General features: G+C 37.4%; 1 protein-coding gene and 1 long non-coding RNA gene across 2 annotated transcripts in view; one reads left to right on the plus strand and one right to left on the minus strand.

Annotated features, from left to right (window-relative positions):
- The first annotated feature begins 1,080 nt into the window (after positions 1-1,080).
- The window catches only part of PTPN22 (protein tyrosine phosphatase non-receptor type 22), a 41,848-nt gene continuing 19,993 nt past the window's right edge, over positions 1,081-22,935 (plus strand). The window contains exons 1-11 of the mRNA XM_015247491.3: positions 1,081-1,209; positions 13,109-13,217; positions 13,483-13,559; positions 13,671-13,766; positions 14,186-14,224; positions 15,323-15,394; positions 15,661-15,720; positions 16,307-16,449; positions 16,949-17,015; positions 17,822-17,899; positions 20,543-20,629. Of these exons, the coding sequence (XP_015102977.2) occupies positions 1,123-1,209; positions 13,109-13,217; positions 13,483-13,559; positions 13,671-13,766; positions 14,186-14,224; positions 15,323-15,394; positions 15,661-15,720; positions 16,307-16,449; positions 16,949-17,015; positions 17,822-17,899; positions 20,543-20,629 (915 nt within the window). The 5' untranslated portion in view covers positions 1,081-1,122. The remainder of the gene's footprint in view (positions 1,210-13,108; positions 13,218-13,482; positions 13,560-13,670; positions 13,767-14,185; positions 14,225-15,322; positions 15,395-15,660; positions 15,721-16,306; positions 16,450-16,948; positions 17,016-17,821; positions 17,900-20,542; positions 20,630-22,935) is intronic.
- LOC140698255 (uncharacterized) overlaps positions 17,794-22,935 on the minus strand; it is a 28,169-nt gene continuing 23,027 nt past the window's right edge. The window contains exon 4 of the long non-coding RNA XR_012075901.1: positions 17,794-17,961. This is a non-coding gene — a long non-coding RNA (uncharacterized lncRNA). The remainder of the gene's footprint in view (positions 17,962-22,935) is intronic.

Below are 22,935 nucleotides of genomic sequence, written 5' to 3' on the forward strand. Positions count from 1 at the left end.
GTCTGCACGCACTGAGGAGAGAATTCATGCAAGCGGAGATGTGGAAGCTTTTTCTAGAAGAGCCTGTCTGTCGAGGCCCAAATGCCACATGCACAGCATGGCCTCCTGAAACAATGGCCTTTTCCAAGGCATTAGTGGCAGAGTAGAAACATCTTCTCTAAGAATAGTTCTTCAGTTGTACTGTTGCCTGCAAGTTGGTTGATTTTACTTGTTTTCCGTTCCTTCGTATTATACTAGCTTTACATACAGGTGATTTTGTGCCAACTTTCCTGTCAGGTGCTCTTCGTGGGGCCACTGCACTCCTGGGTCCTATATAGACCAATACTGAGAAGTCTTCATATCCAGAACCCAAATGAAACTCAAAAATTACTGGCTGGTGGGGGTGGGGTCCTGAAATCAACACTTCCCCTAACGGAGGTGAGCACTTCCCCAGCCCTGGGAGAGACAAAGACTGTCAGAAGCAGCTGACTTTGTTTCATCCAAAAGAGAATTTGAGACGTCTATAGCCGAATTAAAAGTTCTGAGTGAAAATGCCTTCTCTGATGAGCAGAAGTTTGCCACTGATCCCAGTGACATGAAACTTTTTAGACAATGTCAACTCCAAACAGTGTCTATCTCCTCTCCTGGGCCTAAATGAACTTTACAGAGTTCATTTGGGACATGAGGAAACAGAAGGTGTCAACAGGGCCTTTGTGCCCACTGGGGAAATGGGAAAAGGCAGAACCCAACTGTGAGACCTGTAATTCTGCCTTTTCTCTAGGGAGCAAGAAAAATGGTGAATTTCACTTCAGAGCGGTGGAGTGGAAGAGGCTCAGAGCTAAGCACATCACATGTTGTTCTGGCAAGCCTCTTGTTTGTTAAAAACTAGAATTGTAACCAGGTTCCTTTCTTGAGGAGGAAGGCACTAGGGCCCAGGAGTGAGGTGATGGCTTTGTTGTGTGACCACAGAGGATGGTTACGTACTAATTTCCTCTGGGGCTTGTGATGAAGTCAGTAAACCACAGCCTTCAACATGCTCTGCTCAGGCAGCAGCAGTGTCTCCTCAGTGCTGTCTCTGCCATGACACACATTTGACATGCCCTCCCTTAACCCACTCAGAGACTGTCTCTCTTGCCTTGCAGCATGGACCAAAGAGAAGTTCTGCAGAAGTTCCTGGACGAGGCTCAATACAAGAAAATTAACAAAGAGGAGCTTGCCAAAGAATTTCTGGTGAGTCCCTTGTGTGACACTCTCAGGGTAGTTACATAGACTGTTTGACTATGATGGTCCAACTCTCCTAGACCAAATTGCTCCTGTGATGAAGTGAATGTCTAACCTTTCAGGGGAAGAAGGGAGAAAGGCAACCTGAAAGTTTGACTTCTCTAAGTGGTTTGTGTGTATTTTAGATATTCTTTCCAAGGTACAGTTTTTGGTGTTCTGTTGGCTAGTTCTTAGAGTTAGACTAGGAATCCTACAGAAGACGTACATCATTCAAGCTGTATAAATCTAATATTGAATGAACATCCAGAGTTCCCAGGTATCTGAGTTGTGGTTTATGCTTCAAATGTCTACTTTTAACTACCATCAAGAGGAAAGAGACCAAGGTTCACTTTTTGTGGAACATTATGCTTTTAGCCTCCTGTGTAATTCCACTTCGACGTCAAAGGCTTTTGAAGGGCACCCAGACTACCTGCTGCCACATTTCTTTTTTCTCTTCTTCTTTTTCCTGAAGAAAAAATACCAGAACATGTGTTTTTGCAATAACAGGGTTCCCTTAACCATCTTTTGCTAGGAGGGGTGGAATGGTGAGGATGGGGAGGAGAGAAAAGTGAGGGACATGGAGAGAAACATAAGCACAGGGTAGCCTAAAGTCAACTGGATTTGATTACCTAGAGAATCATTGCATCCCCACTGGGGGAACTGTGGTTACTGATGCAACGGCAACTGAGCAGGCCTCATTCATCCTTGTACCTAGCACACTGGTAACACTGGATATCTGAGAGTACCTAATATTTTGAAACATGTCCAGCTGGCGTTTCAGAGCTGCAAGAATTTCAAACCTTACTTCTTCAGCTGTGAAGAAGTGGGAAAAATAAGGGAATTTACGTGTCAAATCTGAAATTAAATCATGATGCTGTCATCAACCAAATGATCAGCTATTTGACATGTTCCATAATCTTACCAGGTCTCTGTTTTCTAACTTCTAAAAGGGAGATAATATTTCATGTCCTACCTATCTGCATAGGATTACTCTGATGACTGGATATCAATACTAATAATACTTAAATGTGGTTATTCAATCTGTAGTATTTATTGAGCACCTACTGTGTACCAAGTTCAGTTCTAGGCACTGAGGATTATAGCAGTGAACAAAACGGAAACTTTTGCCCTCATGGAACTAACGTTCTCGTACCAGACGGTAGATGTGAAAGCACCCTGTAAAGTCTCGAGTGATTAGATATTATGATTGAGTGATTACATATTACGATAGAAACTCCTATGTCAGCTCAACTTGCATGCTGCCGTGGTGTCATGAAAAATGTACTCTAATTGCCACTGGCAGATAGCCTGTGTCCCTCTGAGTAGAGTTAACAAGAAGGGAGGGAGGGAAGGCAAAAATCCTGGCCTATGTGTCTGTTGGACATGTGCCTGCCCCTGGACTGTAACTCCTGAGCCAAACTCACCTGACGCAGAGAGGTAAAAAGTGAGCTGAGGGGGCAGTGCCAGCCTCTGTTTTATTTGGGGTGTGTTTTTAAAAATAATATAGACTACGTCCCTAATGTTTTACCTTTTCTCAGCTCACTCATTATAATCTCTCACCAAATTCTAGCAGCTGCCTCACCTCCTGTTTTTTCTGCCTCTAGCCTAACCCCACCTTCAATCAATTTTCCATTCAACACCCAAGTGATCTTTTAATAATACAGATCTGGTTATTTTTTCCCTGCTTCAAAACCTTCTATAGTTTCTATTTTTTCCAGCTGTTTGAAACTGTGGACTATAATACATATTTAGAAAATTACATAAAACATATGTAAGTGGAGTTGTAAAGCAGCCACCACCAGGTCAAGGAATAGAACACTGTCAGGCCCCAGAGGTCCTCTCTATGTCCCTTTCCCATCAAGTCCTTCACCCCCTCGACCCCCACCCTGTCCTGCTCCACCCAAGGAATAATCACTGTCCTGACTTTTATATTAATCACTTCCTGGCTTCTCTAGCTCCTGATTTTAAGGGCCTTGTTTTTGGGTGGTGATTAAGTGAAACCTCACTGTTCACTGACTCATGTCCTCCAGTGGAAAAACAGAGTCTTTCCCTCAGCCCCACCTAAAGGTTTAGCAGAGATACCAGAGAGAGTAGCCTTGGGGGAGATGGAGAATGGTGAATGGGGCCAGGTTGCTTGCTTGGACAAGGTGAATACTGCCATTAAATTGGAAGGCTTCCCACCTGGTCATGTCCCACATTCCACGTTAAGCCTTTGACATATTCTCCCGGGATTTGATGTTTCTGAGGTTTGAGGACTGATTCTGTGACACAAGTCCACTGCTGGCCTAAATGGTGATGCCTTTCTGGGAATTATCATAAGTCGTCTCTACTTTCAGGTAGACACTCTGTGCCCCCTGCCCCCTGCCGGGTCCATGGCTGAGGTTTCGGTCCCCACGTTCCCCTTGGCCAAGTATCTCTGGGCAAAGCACATAGCCCTGCTCTGACAGCTAAAGCCAACACCATGCTGCTTCTATCTTTTCCCCAAGCCAAGATTCAATTCAATAATCCTTCTGTAGTTGAAACTGCCACTGACCACTCCTATAAGGTTTTCATGCATTCATTCAGATATTTATCGAGTGCTTCCTACATGCAGAGCGCTGTGCGAGACGCTGGTGTTGTGATGCAATGCTCCATGCTTTAGTGGAACTTATCTTCTAAGATGTTAGAGGACATCTTAGAGAGACAGACATTAAACGACTAAGTATTCTATTAAATATTTAATTGTAATTGTGATAGTCTGATGGGGTGTCAAGAAAGCATCACATTCATTATCTTATTTATTACTCATTAAAAAAAAAAGCCCTATGAAGTAGTTGTGATTTCTGACTTACAGAAAAGGAAACTGAGGCTCTAAGAAGTTAAGTAATTGGCCTAAGCTCATTCAGCTGTTCAGCTACAGACATGAAATTCAGCCTGGATCTGTCATTTCAGAGCCTGTGAAATTAATCCTTATGCAATAGTGTCCTGCTTCAGCCGATAACACTGATTTCCTCAAAGGGCCTGGCCGAGGGTTAAGTCCCTAGTTAGCATAGTTTCTATACAACAGAAATAGCAGTATGCAACCACACTATTGAAAATTTCTTAAAGGTACTTGGGGGGAAAAAGCCCTATTGTTGTTATTTTTATAAAACAATGTTATTACAAGTTGAAAGAAAATAAATTCACAACAGTACTAATATCACAACAAATACAATTTTGTGGGGTGCAGAAATTCTAGTTGTCCCTTTATAGAATGTCTTTTCTATTGTTGTAATGATGAGCATAGCTACAATTTTGCATTCTCACAGTTTTCACTTAACATTACAACAAAACTATCATGTTGATTAAAATGTATATTAATGACATCCAATACTTGGTTAGTATAATGAAAGTATGATAGTCACAATAATAGCTAATACTTCAATACCTCTTATAGAGACTGTTCTAAACCCTTTTATGTATCAGCTCATTTAGTCTATTGAGGAAGATACTGTTATTATTTCCATTTTATGGATGAGGAAACTGAGACACAGAGAGGTTAATTGACTCTCAGGGTCACAAGCGGTGGAACTGAGTTTTGAGTTCAGGCAGTCTTGCTTTACCATCTGTACTTGTAACAACTCTGAAGTCATAGAAATCTGGGTTTGAATTTACATTCTGCCTATTATAAGCTATGTGACTTTGAACAAAGTAACTAAAAAGTGGCAACAAATAATATTCACTTTGCAGAATTGCTGGAAGATAATAGAATAAATATATAAAATGCCTGATATGTAGTAGGTACCCAAATAACTTAATTATTTCTCTGTTGTTGGACATTTAGGTTATTTCTGGTTATTAATAATACTGCAATAAATATGTTTGTCCATGCGTTTTTTCCCCTATCCTGAGGCTAGATCCCCAAAAGTGTTACTACTGGATCAAAGAGTGTTAGCATCATATTGGTTAATTATTGCTAAATGTATTTCCAATAGATTTTTTTTCAGTTTGCAGTATTTGAATTTATCATCTGCTCTACCACCTTGTTAGTCTCAATTTAATATCTGAAAAAGATAGGAATAGATAAATTTTTTGACTGCTTATCATATACTAGGCAAGCTAAGCGGTTTACCATATACGATCTTAATCACTACAACAACCCCAAGAGGAAAATATTATCTTTGTTTTACCTGTGAAATGGCAAAACCAAGATTTGAAACTCTGGTGTGCTTGATCCGAAGCCTTTTTAACCTCTATACTTACACTGCATCAAGTAAAATAACCTATTTTATTTTTCTAATTTAATTTGTATAAAATAATACTTTGTTATATTGACTTTATTTATTTGATACCTGAGCCTGAAAAATGTCCGTAACTATTTTCTTTTTTAAAAATTTTTTTCAATTGTTTTTTGAGCATTTAAAAAATAATTCCACATTTTCATTTTTTAAATTTTATTGTGGGGGAGGTAATTAGGTTTTTATTTATTTATTTATTTTTAATGGAGGTATTGGGGATCGAACCCAGGACCTGGTGCATGCTAAGCATGTACTCAACCACTGAGCTATACCCTCCCCATGACCATGACTGTTTTCAGTCCGTATTTCCTCTTATAAACTTTCTGTCCATCTACTCTCCACAATATCTAACCCATGGACCCATGATCCAGACTCTTTGCTAGAGTGCTTCACAGACAGAACCTCATTTACCTCCCAAAGAGCCCTTTTTCATGAATGGCTAACAGCGTCCCATGTGGACCAGTCTCAGGCTGATGGCCACCACACTTTTCTGGACAACACTAAGAACTTTAATTTCCTTCTTCTGGCTTAATGAGGATTATCCTCTTCCATTAGTGCATTTTTATGAGATTGATTATAATTTACAGAGGAATAGGTATTCACTTTGGTCAACTACTATAACTGATTGTGGTTTTATGATGTGTACATTTCAGCCGTCGTATTAAATATGGGTTAAGGCTTGGTTATATGTTATATGCTGGTCAATGTCTTCATGTTTAAAACTCTTTAGATATGTTTTTTTCTTTTCTACATTGGAGGCCGTTGAAGCACCTTCATTTAGAAAGCGTATGTGAAAGTATGAACTGTGTATAAAAAGTGAGAGCTTAGCAAATGACAAGGATTGTGATAAATAAGCATATAAGAGCTCACTGGATATCTATATGTAATTGTTCAAAGACTGGATGTTAATACAGAAATGTAAACACAGCTTCATTTAGGTGGGGTATTTGGAATACAGTATATTTTCTTCCTTCTAAAAAACATTTTGTAAGGGGAGGGTATGCTCAAGTGGTAGAGTCCATGCGTAGCGTGCACAAGGTCCTGGGTTCAATCCCCAGTACCTCCTCCAAATAGAAATAAATAAATAAACCTAATTACCTCCCCCTCATCAAACAAACAAATGAAACATTTTGGAGTAAAGAAACTGCAAATAGATGTCTAAGTAACAAAAATACCACTAATACTACTTTGCCTGCCAAATGCACCTGTACTTAAAACATTATAATCCTAATGTTGGTCAGCGTTCAGAAATATGCTGTCTCATACACTGCTGTTATAACTTTCTGGAGGCAAAATTTGTATACCTGTTCTGACATATGTTTGGTAATGTGGATCAAAAGCTTTTAAAATGGGCAAATTCTTTGACCACCTCTAAGAATTCATCTGGAGGAAAAAACGAAAGGTATTTATATAGATTTTGGCCACCTATTGTAATATTGTTTAGAATTATTGTTTAGGAAGGTTGGAAGCAACTCAAATTTCCAGTAATTTAAAGACACAGGTTAAGTAACTTATGCTGTACCTTGTACAGTAGGATACTCTGCCACCATTAAAAATAACATAGAAGAATACAAATGGATAAGTAAAAAGAGTAAGTTACAAAACCCTATACACAGTGTGGTCACATCTTCATTACACACATGTAGATAAAATGTTGGAGTGTAATATTACAAAATACTAAGAATGATTAACTCTGATTAGTGGGGTTATAGGTGATTTTTAATCCTCTTTTTTTTTTGGTTTTCTGAATTCTAAAATTTCTCCCATTAATATGCATTACTTTTTAATTTAAAGAATCTATATTTAAATTTTTCCTTTAGTATTATGAGATCCCATTTAAACAATTTAAAAAAGCAACAATAAAAAAGAATTTTATGTTTCCTGTAGATGAGGTATTTTTGTAGAAAAGGTAAATATTATATTTATTAAATATGAAGGACTCAGTGAAACCTAATCGAAAGAATATACCCAGTTCTGAGGGCCAGGTGCTAATATTGGTTTATAATGCACTAGAAGTCCCACTGGTATTGTAGCAACTTCTGGAGACTTACCATAGACAGATTAGAGAAGACCTGGATACATTTTAGTAGGGAAGGTCTAGACACACCCTAGTTCCATACTGATTTACAGTAACAATACTACCCAAGCAGAAGTGAACACAGTACCCCCCCCCCGCTGTGTAGCAAGTGTGCAAACATCTGTTGAGTTGAAATAACTCATTTAATGTGAATCAGCTTATCACTTGAACATACTTATCAGCATTTCCTGACTTTTGTGCACATTAGGGTGCAGCTCTTTGCTGCTTCTACTACAATAACTGTATCGTGTTACCTCTTAAGTTAATTTCTCCCAGCTCCATCTCCAGCCTCTCACTAGGGACCATCCAGTCCCTCATTTTCAGTTATTCACAGGACATTTAAAATACATTTTTTAGTACATTTATTGCCATATCCTCACATTGTATTTATCTGAAGTTGAACCTCTTGGTTTACTCACCGTGGTTTAGCTATGCTTATCCACATACTCAGTTGCCCATAGGATTGTACCCCAGTCCCCATAAATTTACCTGTCTATTTGTTGGTAGTTGTGTACACACTCAGGGCCAGTTCAGCCTTGTCCCCCATTCCTACTAGTAGCACCCTTGTTTACTGGTTGTAGAGGCTAGAGTTCCTAATTCCACTCCTTAGCATTCATGCTTTCTGTATCCTGTTGGAGGCTTGGAATAGAAAATACTGACCTGCAGTTGTAAGCATTGAGGAACTACCTTGAGAAGCTCTGGAGACACTCCAACTTTGAGTCCCCTCTTCCACTTGGCAGGAGGGCCAAGTGTGATTTTTCCCACTCCATAATGTAACTTATATTATGTTTCCTATATAATAACGTAGTCATCTCGTCCAAGGCAAAGATATTGTGGTCTTGTGCTTTCTTTTTCCTTTCTGCTCTCTTTTGGGAGAGACCTTAATTAATTTACTGGTAATTAATTTAGTAGTTGGTGAGAAGAACATTCAATAGATTCAGTCCTGATTTCTAGACTTTTCTGGCCAGGAACTCAGTTCTGTTTTCTTGTCTTGAAAGGAAAGATGTAATATAGTCCACAAACCAAATCAGCTTACTGTTAGCTTACCCAGCGCACACAGAATCTGGTTTCTCATCCATCCCAACTTAACAGGGCTCAAGAGGGATTCTGGTCCCTTTTCTTTATTCTGTCAGTGATTTTTCCTAATTCCCCAATTTCTCTTGTTGGGGCCACTTCTAAGGAACTCACATCCCCTTTGTGGTTGGCTGAGAAATACCTTTTCCTTTTGACCTATCTTTGCTCCCCCAACCCCAACCTACCCCCATGGTCCTGCTTTTTCTTTTATACCCTTTTCCTTCATACTCTCAGAGTTCCTCTTTTTTTGGTGAGATATATCAGTTCTTCTGTCATAAGTCTGCTCTGTTTCATTCTCTGATGGGGTGTTGGAGCCTGTAGGTCCAGCAGGGAGAGGTGGGGAGTAAGAAAAAAGGAGACCTTCACAGTGGTCTGACCTCAAGGTAAGTTATCTGAAAAAAAAAAATCTTGTAGGGGAGATGTTATACCTTAGTGGTAGAATGCATGTCTAACATGCTCCTGGGTTCAATCCCCAATACCTCCATTAAAAATAAAAATAAAAATAAAAATATAATAACAATAAATTTAAAAAAACTCTAATTACCTCCTCTCCAAAAAAATTTTTCAAAAAAAAAACTTTCACACTTTCCAAATTAACAGTTCTATAGGCATTTCCTATGTGATGTTTTGCTGAAAGAGTATCTTCATTTGTCATCCAGCCAGATGACTCCACGAGAAGGAACAGAGTAGGAAGAAAAAAGCCATTCTGTCCCATTGCTGAACGTGGCAATCAAGACAGCTAAACAAGCGTAGGTTACAACCACACTACATTCATCTGTGAGATTTTACCAAATTAATTTAGGTGTATCTTACAAAAAGGGCCTTGCCTATAGCATTCTCCCCGGAAAGCATTCCACAAGCAAGCAAAGCAAAACAAACAAAAAACAGTGTAACAAGAAGTATGTGCTAGGCTCAGTTCTGGAGATTTTTAGAATGAACTGCTCTGGGACTTGGCATCTTTTCAGCAGCCCTGGAATCGATGGCAATTTGAGAATTATCATTCTGAAGGTGCTTATAAGCAGAGATAGCTGAAAAATTGGTATAACTTGAGTGGAAATATTTTATAGTCTTTCATGTATTTGTGCCAAGTCCTTAAATTCCCAAATTAGCCCACTTGCATCAATCTTAGTAAAGTAAAAATAGGCTGTATTTTTATCAGTTCAGCATCTCTCCTAAAGCCAATTCTGAAAATCCACAAGAATTGAAACCCTGGTAAGAAACTAGGACTTAAGAACGGACTATATACTTGCTTTTTAATAGGTCACCTGTGTCTGATCTAACTCTGGAAACAAAAAAAAATGGCCATTGGAACAATACATGCTGGCATTTGTGGTCCAGCAAATAAGCAGGCAGTGGCTGTCTGTTGCATTTGTCATCCTTAGTTGGAAAAAGATTACACTCCTATATGTTAGATGTTATAATAATTAAGTGATCTATTTATTATTTTGAATGTATCAATTTAATTAGATTCTAGATATTTGATAATTCTTTGTGTTATAAACTCCCAGCTAACAAACATCTCATGACCCTAACTTTTTTCCTCTCCTTGCAGATTCAGTTATCAGGTTATCCTGAGCTAATTTTGAAATATAATGATGGATTTGGATGATTTGTTGGAACAAATTTCTATTCTCAACTCTCTCTTTTATCTCTCTATCTCTTTGTGTCATCAAACCATTATTTTAGGCCCTCCCTTCCTCACTCATTTTTTTTTTTTGTTGTTAAGAGCAAGCTTTTTTTGGCTTTTTGCACTTTTTTTTGTTCTTTAAAAAATTTTTTTCTTTGGTTTGCTTGTTTTTTGTGGGGAGCTAATTAGATTTATTTATTTATTGTAATGGAGGTACTGGGGATTGAACCCAGGACCTTGTGCATGCTAAGCACACACTCTACTACTGAGCTATAACCTCCCCACTCCTCACCCATTTTTCTATCACTTAGTTATAAGTGTCCTTAAGTAAACTCCTACAGCTAGACACACATCCTAATTAATTATGTGAAAATGGTATATGAAATATAAACAATTAAGGAACAATAGTTAACAATTCCTTTCTTTTTTACTTCTTGTTGTCAGTCACATGAGAAAAGTTCTTTTTCTGTTTCCTTATTTCTCTCTATTAGTTTACCCTGTGGCACAAAATGGACCATAATCATGGGTGAGAAATACAAAAGCAGTATCAGATACACATTTATGAGAAAGAAAAGGAAAGCCATAGTTTTTTTTTTTTTAGGGTTTACTTATTTGTTTGTTTTTTGATGGCAGTGCTGGGGATTGAACTGAGGACCTCATGCATGCTAGGCATGCACTCTGCCACTGAGCTATAACCTCCTCCAAGGAAAGCCATAGTTGTAAAGAAATGATGTTATACATAATTGTCAGTGAGATCCGTTTGTACAAGCTTGAAAGAACTTAGAAATCATAATTGTAGGAGAGTGGGAAATAACAGGAAAATTACTTTGGGGTCCAACTGGGGAAAATCTGAAGTACCTGGCTGATGAGTTTTGACTTCTTTCTGGCAGCAAGGGGGGTTCGCTGCAGTAGTTTTTAGCATAAGCAAGAAACAGCATACGTTAAAAAGATAAAGTTAGTATAATTATGCCTGATGGATTTGAATGGGGAAAGACAAACATGTGTAGATGAGTTAAGAAGCAACTGTAACAGTTCAAACTTTAAGGGAAAGGCCTGAATTAAGGTATCTGTATGGGCATAGGAAAGTTGATGCAAGATATTGCATGACAAGAATCAGTTAAACTTGCAGACTGAGTTAGAGGTGGGAATTGTGTGTGTGGGGGAACCCAAGGTGACTGAGTTTCTAGAGTATGGTGGCCCAGAATAAAGATAGTGCTATTGGCATTAACAGTGGGGACAGTAATGATTTTAGTTTTGTGGTGAGTTTGAGATGGCAGTAAGATACCCAAGTGGAAATGTCTAGGACATGGTTGGAAATGCAGGACTGGAACTTAGTAATCTAATCTCAATAAAGAAATTTGATTACACTGTATAGCACAGGGAAATATACACAAAATGTTATGATAACTTACAGAGAAAAAAATGTGACAATGAGTGTGTATATGTCCATGAATGACTGAAAAATTTTGCTGAACACTGGAATTTGACACAACATTGTAAAATGATTATAAATCAATAAAAAATGTTAAAAAAAGAAACTTGAGAGTTATCCAATAGGGGTTGGAATTATAATTCAATTTGAATCAGTTAAATAAATTTTAAAAACATTGTCGTACCTTCTGTAAGAATAGGTGATATCTCTGAGAAAAGGTACATCATGAGAAGAGCAAAGAGCTGAGAGCTTCACTTTGGAACTTCAGATAATTCACAATTAGAAGATACAGGCAGACAGAGAGCCAGTAAGAAAGAGGGAGAAGTGAGAAAGAGAAGTCAGAGAAGAAAGAGAACAAAAATAATGTAGACTAATAAGGGCAAAAGAAGGAGGAAATTTCAAGGAGGAAATTTCAAGAAGTAAATTTAGTCAAAAAGAATGAAGACTGAGAAGATGCTGAGGGATCTGACCCCTAGGAAGTAATGAATGATCTTCAGGCACCCAAGTCACCATTAAATATGGGCAAATGATGAAAATTATTTTCCATATTGGTATTCAGCAAATATTTATTAGCTATCACAGATTTTTTTCCCCTTAACTTTCTCAAATTGAGTAAGAGTTTACAGGATTAAATGTACTAAATATGCTTTCTTTGAATAAGGGAGTTAAAATTTGGTACATTATTGATTCATAAGAAGGCACCAAAGAGGAAAAATCATTTCCCTTGACCTGAAATTTTCGTCTATAGTATGAAACCGGCAAGTGAGAATAAGTTTAAGGTGATACTTCACTGTCTTTTTCAACCATATTATGTTAGCATCTGACTGGCCCAGATCATATTCTACTGACAGAATATGATACTCTTTAAAGATTATTCTTTGGTTGAGATGTGGACTTGAAGTTTGGGTTTTATTTATTTATTTATTTATTTATTTATTTATTTATTTAATAATATATATATTTTAAAGCCTGCTTTTGGGACTGAAATCTTTGAAATTTTGCTAGCAATAGAAGATTTTATTCATCTTAAGCTTCATTTCTACTTAAAATAGCCCATAGTAGCTGTAAAGAAAGTAAATCAAAATTTTAATATTTGAAAATTTGAGTGAAACATTGAGTTTGTTTTCAGAAGGTATTGTTTTTTAAAATATTCACCAGTTTCACCTCCTAAGTTTTAGCTATTTGTAGCTCAGCTGCGTTAAGTGTGATCTTCTCACTTCTCCAAATGTCACTGAACTCTGTTGTCCTTATGCTCTGGGGTTCTGTCCTGAATGGAAACAGTCCTTAGCAGATGCTAAAATGGCTCAAGTGGAATGTCTGGGCAGCGGAGAAGGACAGCTCTCTAGAGATAGCTTCCTACCCCTTTTCTCTAAGAAGATTTAATTATTGTAATTTTATTACAGGCACTGAAAAGACAATCCACCAAGTACAAGGCAGATAAAACCTATCCCACAACTGTGGCTGAGAGGCCCCAGAATATCAAGAAAAACAGATATAAGGATATCTTGCCCTGTAAGTTTCATTTCTCCATATAAATTTGTACTTTCTCCAAAGTTCAATCACCTTACTTCTTTTTACGCATTGGTTGTTTTTCCTAATCCTGGAACATGGCTTTGACAAATGAGTTTGTAATGTATGTGACTGCAAAAGAACATTCATTCATTCATTCACTCTTCAGGCACTTAACGAGCATCCACTGTTCAGTGATAGTTTCTGACTTACAGAAAGCCCTCTGACCAAGCCCTCTTAATTGTTCCATCCTTCTTTTGTGTTATAGATGATCATAGCCGAGTAGAGCTGTCCATGATAACCTCAGATGAGGATTCCAGCTACATTAATGCCAACTTCATTAAGGTACGCTCACTATTCCATATTTCTCACCTAAACAAAAGGTGGGGAGAATACTGGACAAGAAGAAGAGGATATTGTTTGTAGACACCCCATCTAATTTCTTTTCCCCTTTAGGGAGTTTATGGTCCCAAGGCTTATATTGCCACCCAGGGACCTTTGCCTACAACTCTCCTGGACTTCTGGAGGATGATTTGGGAATACAGCGTCCTGGTAAGTGCAGAGTTGCTTCTGTTACTATATTCTCTATGTGTGAAAAACCTCTCTATGACTGAGGTTTTCTGTGTATTAAAATCAATACTTTTTTGGGGGGGTTAGTCACTAGAATTTTAGTGTTCAGGCACTTTTTAGTCAAAATCATGTCTCTATTGATCAAGGAAATATAAGTTCTCATATTGACAGGCTCATTTGTTAACAAGAATTTACTGATTTGCATAGAGAAAAGGGAAGTGAGGACAGAAGGAAAGAAGGGTAGGAGCAACATTTTATAATTTTTCAGGACTTTTTTTTTTGTTACAAAATAAAACAAAACAGAAAAAGAATAAATCATTCTTGTTGACTCTGGGACCCATGTATTAACTGCTCTTTCTAACTCTATCAGATTTAAGTTTCTGTTTATTTCATCTCCCTAGATCATTGTTATGGCCTGCATGGAGTTTGAAATGGGGAAGGTGAGTTGCTTTCCAGTATACCTAAAGGTAAAGGAACGTAGAAAAAGAAGAGGTGAAACTAGAAGGAGAATTTTCCTTAAGTGTGTCTTGGTAAAAATTATGCTCATCTTCCTAGTTTTCAGTTTGGGAGTGCCAAATGACTCTCAAGGATTTTTTTTTTCTCACCCCTGAGAATCCTTGTTGTCCATTTTTCCAGTAGGCTCTGTGTTTTAAAGTAAAAAAATAAGGTTTACTTTTAAAAGTAGCAATTTATTTTCCTATTTTTATTAATCAGACATTTTTAACTGCCAGTCAGAGCTTCTTTTGTGCTGCCCAACATGGCCTCCACTAGCCACTTGAACACTTGAAATACGGCTGGTGGGAAGGAGGAACTCAATTATTTTATTTTAGTGAATTTAAATTTAAAGACTGATTCAGTTCAGCTATCTGAAAACTTTACATTTGGAATAACTTGGGTTTGTCACACTTTCTCATAAATTTTATGAAATCTAAATGGAAATAAAATATTTCCAATTAAAATTTAGCATTTTCATTGAAATGTACTGTGAATATAAAACACACACTAGATTTTGAAGACTTAGTTTAAAACTGTCAGATATCTAGTAACTATTTTATATAGATTACATGTTGAAATATTGATATTTTGGGCTAAGGTCTATTATTAAAATTAATTCCACCTTTTTTCATTTTTGAATGTGGCTATTAGAAAATGTTAAATTACATATTGTATTTCTATTGAACAACACCCTTCCAACCCACTGTTACCATTCTGAGTTGGTACGGTTGCAGGTAAAACCAAGGGAACTTGGTATTGCTGTTAGCTTGGGCAGCTTTATTTTAATCCTTTTGAAATACTGAAAATGTTAGATCCCTATTTCCACTTTTTCAGACTTCTAGGAAGTCTGATTTGTATGTCCTTTAATTTTCCCATCCTTGGAGAAACCAGACTTGAGTTGAAGCCCAATGGGGTTAGAAATTCCTAACTGAAGGTGGAGGACGCAGAGCTGAATTTGCTTCGGAATGAGGGAGTGGGTTTTGTTACCTAGAAAAGATTAGAATATATGGAGGAAAATCACTACATTCTACTTTGTGCAACAGAAAAAATGTGAGCGCTACTGGGCTGAGCCAGGAGAGATGCAACTGCAAGTTGGTCCTTTCTCCATAACCTGTGTAAGTATGATGTCTGTTTCCACTGTGGGTGAGCAAATGCTCCAGGATCTACTTTATAGAAAACAGTTTTTGAATACTAGTCTTTGAAATAACTAATGTTTTCTTTTCTTTTTCATGGGGGAGAAGTAATTAGGTTTTGTTTGTTGGTTGGTTTAAATAGAGGTATTGGGGATTGAACCCAGGACCTTGTGCATGCTGAGCACACACTCTACCACTAAGCTATACCCTCTCCCCTGAAATAACTCACATTTTAATTTACTTCTTAGGAAGCTGAAAATAGAAAATCTGATTATACAATCAGGACTCTCAAAGCCAAGTTCAATAGTGTAAGTATGAACACTAGAGGTAAGCCTGATCAGAACTTACAGAGATCAGGCAAGTAAATATATATGTGTGACTCAGTCTGGGCATAAGACAAGGGGAAATGGTGGGGCCTTTGAAGTTCTGGATAACTCTTCATATCCAAAAGAGAGCTTTGATGTAATCTGTGCTCTCCAATCTATTCCACACAAATGGCACACATATAAAATGATAATATTTATAAGGTGAATAGGGCCTGGGAACCAACTTGAGAGCTCAGGCTGCTGGGTTTTAAGCAAAGGGAGTTAGTGTATCAGTGTGCCTGTGACCCATCTGAATCACACCGGTTGGGAAGTTCTGGTTTGGACTATTTTCATGTCTACCTGCTCTTGTGAATAGAGCAGATAGGGACAGGCCAATAGTAAGTGACCTGAAATTACTTATAACTGTTTTTAGAGGGTATGTGGTCACCAGAGATCTATAGGGAAGGAAGCTCCATAAACTGTGGAAAAGATGTAGGTGCTATTTAGTAAGTCAGAGTAATTTTGTGGTAGAATGAGTTGGAGTCCTAACCTTGAACTCTCCTTTTATTCTGGCTATTTTTTTAAATAGGAAACTCGAACTATCTACCAGTTCCATTACAAGAATTGGCCAGACCATGATGTGCCTTCATCTATAGACCCTATTCTTGAGCTCATCTGGGATGTGCGTTGTTACCAAGAGGACAACAGTGTTCCCGTATGCATTCACTGCAGGTATGATGCTGTTGAATGAACCTTCTACCCAGCAAAAACCAAATGCCACAGTCTGGCCAGGACTTTTACTTTAACTGAAGGAAGATTCACTTTGTTGGAATTTAAAGCCTACATAGAACACAGGCTCCTAGTTCTAGGCTCACTTTTCCACTTGATCAGAAAGGAAAGAAGCTTAAACATGAGAATGATTGAAAGAGAAGGGTCAATAGCAGAAACAAACTATCATGAATTCAACCTAAGCATTCAATTAATATTTTTCGGGTAAGTGACCTGTGAACAGCACAGCTCTAGAGACTCTTGCTGTGAGAAGTTGCCTGGGATGTGTCCTGAGGTTCAGGGTGGCACGTGGCAATTGACAAGCATGTTCTGGGAAAAGGTAGGGTTTAGAAAGTTTGGTGGCCTTTAGGTTTCTTCTTCCTCAACTCTGCTGGTGAAATTTTCAGCTACTGTCAATGATCCCCTTTGCAATTATACATGCTTCTGTGATCTTTCATTTCAGTGCTGGTTGTGGAAGGACTGGTGTTATCTGCGCTATTGATTATACGTGGATGCTGCTGAAAGATGGGGTGAGTTTCTCTCCGCAGGCACGTGCCATTTTCTTACGTTGCTACTTTCAGACTTAGGTATTGTTTGGTTCTTCAAAACACCTATCGTCACAATTCATCTTTTCTAGAATATTCACTCGCAGATTTGCTTTGTCAGACAATGAATTCAGTTCCTAAGTTGGTGATTCTCAAAATGTGGTCTTCAGACAAGCAGCATCAGTATCACCTGAGAGCTTGTTAGAAATGCAAAATCGTGGTCCCACCTTGGATGAATTGAAGCAGAAACCCTGGAGGTGGGGCAGGGGCGGGGCGCAGCAAGCTCTCCAGGTGCTTCTGATGCGGGCTATGGTTTTGAGTACCGCTAGCCTAAATTACATAGTTATATAAATTACATAGCTCTACTGCTTTAGCAGATGAACTCAAGTTACTGCAAATTTTGTGTTCCAATTTATAAATTTTTAAAAAGTCTAACAGGAAATGAGAAGTTTAAAATATGGGCTTTGGACCTATCTGCAAACTTCTTTTATTTCTTAAAACTCTCATACTTGCTCACCTACTGAGATTTCTCCCTCATTACATTTTTAACTTCAGCCTTTGAGCATCTCATGTGAAATCATTTTGAAGAGTTTCTTCAATGTTTCCTAGGCTCTAAAGTATGATGCAAGTGATGAGAAACCTCATTTGTTTTAAAAATACATTCTCTTTCTGCTCTTATCCCATGTTTGGAGAGCAGATTTCATGGAAGTAACACTTCTGAGAAAGTGGCAATCATTTATTACTAAAGAGAGGAACAAAGGAGTAATATATTTCTGCCTTTTATTTGATAGATAATTCCTGAGAACTTCAGTGTTTACAGTTTGATCCAGGAAATGCGAACACAGAGGCCTTCATTGGTTCAAACTCAGGTATGCACTGTGATAAATAACATCTCTGACAAATATCATATGATCTTGTTTATATGTAGAATCTGAAAAAAATACAGATTTTATTTACAAACCAGAAATAGACTCACAGACATAGAAAACAAACTGTGATTACTGAGGGAAGAGGGAAGAGGGATAGGGCTAGATTAGGAGTTTGAGACGAATAGATACACAGTACTATATATAAAACAGATAAACCACAAGGACCTACTGTATAGCACAGGGAACTATTTAAAAAAAAACAAACAAACATGTCTGAGTCTGGCTCCGTCTCTCCGTTGAATAATAGTGAGGCGTCCAAAAACAACTGACTGCTTACTTTAACACCAATCTACTATCAAGTGCGTTAGTCCGTTCCCATTTCCTCTAACTCTGAATATCCCAATATTTTTCCTGTATCCCTTGCCCTGAGCCAGATTCCTTTCATTCCTTATATTTTACTGTCTGTTCAGAAAAGTGTTAAGAAAACAGTATAATATTTCTCACAAAGGCTGTTGAAAAAATTCAACAAGCTGTTTGACTTAGAAATAGCTGGGTCAGGTTAACTTGAAATTTTGTAGTAGTAACTCATTTCTGAAACCATAGAAAATCAGAGATTTGTAATTTATACTTCTAAGGGGGTAACAGAATCTGGAGAATGCAGTCTATGTGCTTTCTTTAGGAAATAATAAAAAAGAGAATCATTTGTAATCTTGTCACCTAGAGGTAGCTAGAGGTAGCCGTTGTTACTATTTTTCTGTAGCTTCTTCTGGTCCTTATTGTATGCATGTTAAAAAAATTACCAACCCCCCCCATAATTACAATCATACTACATATATGATTATACATGTATCACAGTAAACACCCCACATCACTCACACTTGTTCACTCCATTAGGAATTCTTTTCCCCTGGTTCCTCCTATTCAGCTCATGTTCTACCTCCTAGGTAAAACATTACCAGTCCAAGTCTCTCACTTTCTATAATATTAATTCCACCCATATTTCAACACCAATAATTTTACCTTTATCTCTAAATGATCTCCACCTTCAAAATGAAGTTTAGCATTCATCCATTCATTCTTTTTATCAAACACTAATTGATATTTATTAGGTAACAGGCACTTTTGCATAATTTGTTAGAACCACTTTTTATTGCTTAAATAGCAAGACCCTGAAGTGTTTAAAGTGCTCACAAAGGAACTTGCACATAGGGTTAGAAGTAAAACAACTGGCAAAGGCAGTTCAGGTATTTTCATCTAGAAATTGTGAATTGAAGGGAAAAAATGAAGGTCTATTATAATATCAGCCTTTTGTTTGGCCCACACAGGTTTTCCACTAATAGTTAGTGGAAAAAAAGAATTCTTTTTCATGTGTTGACTGTAGGTGTTTTCTATATTCAACCTGTAGGGGGGAAAGTTTATGTGAAGTGAAAGCAAAGACTTAAAAGCATCCATGTATATGTATAAAGATTCCAGGAAGTATGCAACCAAGTTTTATAATATTTAATTGTAATACTGAATCATTGAATAAATCATACCGTATTTCAGAAAAAGCCCATTTCAGGCTGACTTTTTAAGAGTTGGAAGACAGCTGAAATGATTTTAAGTTAGCCTCCACATTTTGGCATCATCAGCAATGGGGGAAACAAATATCTTCCCAGCTGTAGCTGTCTTTTCTGACACTAACCAGGAAATAGCACTGTAACCAGATGAGAGCTTCCTGTCTGATTTTTCTCTCTTCTTAAAATAACTGAAGAGTGTACCAATGGCTGTGTTGGGTGATATAGACTGCATTGGTATCCTGTGACAATTACTTTTGGAAAAAGTTATACTTTATTTGTATAAGATTATGTAAAGTGTTGGGGAAAACCCTGAATAGGCCCATTCAGCTGAAAAGTAGATCCCAAATCAAGTGCCTACGCAGGTATAGGGGCCAAACTGGAGTAGTAAAAACACATAAACCTTGTAATTGTAGAGGTCTCATTTCCCTATGGTGGAATCCCTTTATAACCACAAATTTCCAAACTCTATTCAGAGCACTACTTTTCTTTGACAGAATTTCAGCAGCTTGAGCTAAGTGCATAAACTAAGAGTCAAAAGATTCAGGCTCTAACCCAAGCCCTGGAAATTGCTTCTGAATGACCATGGACAAATTGTCTGCAAACAGGGATAACAGCCTTGCTGCTTTATAGATCAACTGTGGGAGTCATCTTGAATAATGCATATTAAAGCTGTCTATTTAGCATCTTTCTACCACATCTAAGCCACATCTAAAAGATGAATTACAAAAAACTATATCCAGGGTGAAATAAAAATTTTAAAGTGTGAGCAAGGAAAACAGAATTGGAAGCATAATAGTGGAAGGAAAGATAAGTAAGAAAGTGGGCTTAGAACCTAGAAAGCATGCTGCAAGTTCCTTGTATTTAGCTAGAGGTAGATCAAATATTTAGCTGTTCCTAGCAGCCTAAAAGTGCTTTGAAATCTGACGTGGGGTACACACACATAAGGCACTGCAATTAAACTAATGTTGATAGTCTTTTCAGATCAGCTATACTAGGATTTGATTTGTGTTCATATTCCTGAAATCTGGTTAGTTCACCAAGTTTTTGTTTGTTTTCATTTATTCTGGCTTGCGATGGTCTTCAGGAACAGTATGAACTGGTCTACAATGCTGTATTAGAACTGTTTAAGAGGCAGATGGATGTTATCAGGGATAAACACTCTGGAATAGAGGTAAATTTTAAACTTGGTATTTTGTAGAAGTGTTTTTTTAAAGCTCCTTTATTATTTATTTTATTTTATTTTTTCAAGTTTTTTTTTTCATGTTTTATTTTGGTCAAGGGATCTTGAATTAGTTGCAGGACAACTTATAATTTCTCATCAGGACTAAATTGTAATGTCAGGTGTGCATGGGACTACACTATAAATCTCCTGTGGAGAAGGACAATTTAACTGAAGTACTTTAACTTAGAAAATTAATTTCTTGGTTAATCTATTGCATATGAACTTGGAAAAAAACAGGAGTGAAAGGATAGGCATAAGTTCTGTTCCCATGTTTTAGTTCTATGGCACATTAGAAGTGAGAATAAAATTATAATTGAGTCCTGATGTGATTTTTCAGGTTACTCTAGCTTCATTTTGATTTCATATGTATCATCAAATTTTGAGAATATTAGGTATAAAACAATAAAAACAATTATGATTTGGCCAAATTTTAATTAAAAATATTGAGCATTCTAGATATGTTATTTTGATCTCATCACAAAAATCAATAAGCCAAATACTGTGTAATCACAAGGTATTAGATACTGAACAAACCTTAAGAAGGCAAAATTATTGATTTACCTTCGAGGGTGTGTGTAACATACATAATTAATTTAATTTTTAATATCACATTTTATATTATGAATCCGAAAATATTCATTGAGGACCTCCTGTTTTCACAGCATTAGGAATACAAAGTGTATAAGACCTGACCCTGATCCTAACTCCTGTCAATTGAACGATGAAGCATGGGGAGTGAAAGAAAGCCAAAAAGTTGTTGAGGCGAGGGATTGAGTTGAGCAATCCTATAGTTAATGTCAACTCTGGAGAAAAAATTGGGGGGAAGGAGTTGGAAACAAGAATATAGTTGCCAGACATTATCATTTATATCCTATTCATGCCTATTTCATTGGCTAGTACTCCCAGAACAACGTTAAATAACAGAGATGATATGGATGACCTAATTTTAATGACAAAGCTTCTCATGTTTCACTACTAAGTGTGATACTGATTTGATTGGAGATATTTATTGTTTTAATTGTTTAAAGAAAGTATTCCTTGATTTCTATTTTATCAAGAATTTTTTTTCAAGGTGGGAGGGTATAGCTCGGCAGTAGAGTGTGTGCTTAGTACGCATGAGATCTTGGGTTCAAGCCCCAGTACCTCCATTAAAAAAATGAATAAATAAACCTAATTATCTCCCCCTCAAAAAGATAAATAAATAAATAAATTTTAAAAAGAATTTTTTTCAGAAGGAATGTTGAATTCTGTCAATTGCATATCTTTGCATTTATGATCACTTGGATTTTATCCTTTGACATATTGATACAGTCATATCCTTGGATTTGTTAATACCAAACCATCCTTGTACTTAGAATAAAACCTCCCTGAACAAATAATATTCTTTTAATGTGCTGCTGTATTATGTAGGTTAATATTTTATTTAGGTTACGGGAAATGTCAATAATCAAATTTAGCCTAGTAGCAGTGCCATGGCTCCAGACAGTTGGGCCCTTAATCGTATAGATGGGAACATAGGAACATGGTTCAATCTCTCACAGAGGGAATTGGTTAAAGCCAGCTAAGGAGGATTTCTGTTTCTGAGAAGATCAAGTAGGTATACTTTTCCCTATTGCTCCCATTAAGTACAACTAGAAACTCTAGAAACTATATATAAAACAAATATAAGAAGAGTTGGAAAGATGGAGAGAAGACAGACCAGCTAGGGACCTTGAGACCTGAGGAAAGATATGATAGTGAGTTCCTTGGGTTTTCTTTTGCCTCATATATCACAGACTTGGGACTGAAGAAACCAACAACCTGGAAATGCCAACAGTGCAGATAAAAAAGCCCCAACAAAAGCCCTCTCTCTCGAGTCAAAGGAACAGGAAAAGGGCAGCCCCACAGAGAAAACTTTTAGATAATAATTACTCTACTTTAGTCAACACCAAAGAAAAAACATGGCCACCAACCCCACCGATGCCAGCAAAGAAGTGGAGAGCCTAGATTTCCACATTCACAAGACTATAATAAAGAGCACGTCAAGCAGAGCTAGGATTTTCATCCCCACTGGCCTGCAATGAGGTTTCCCTTCAGTGTCAGTGGAGATCATGTGGGGAGCCTGAGTTTCCACCTGGCAATGACCTGATACCGCAATGCCTCCCCACTGATGTAGTATCAGCAGAAGCCTAGTGGAGATTTAGGAGTTTCACCATCATTCAGTATTAATAAGGCCACCCCCACCATAGTGTCAGTAGAGCTGACATGGAGAGCCT

The sequence above is a fragment of the Vicugna pacos genome, chromosome 9, assembly GCF_048564905.1.
Source record: "Vicugna pacos chromosome 9, VicPac4, whole genome shotgun sequence".
Taxonomy (NCBI): Eukaryota; Metazoa; Chordata; class Mammalia; order Artiodactyla; family Camelidae; genus Vicugna; species Vicugna pacos.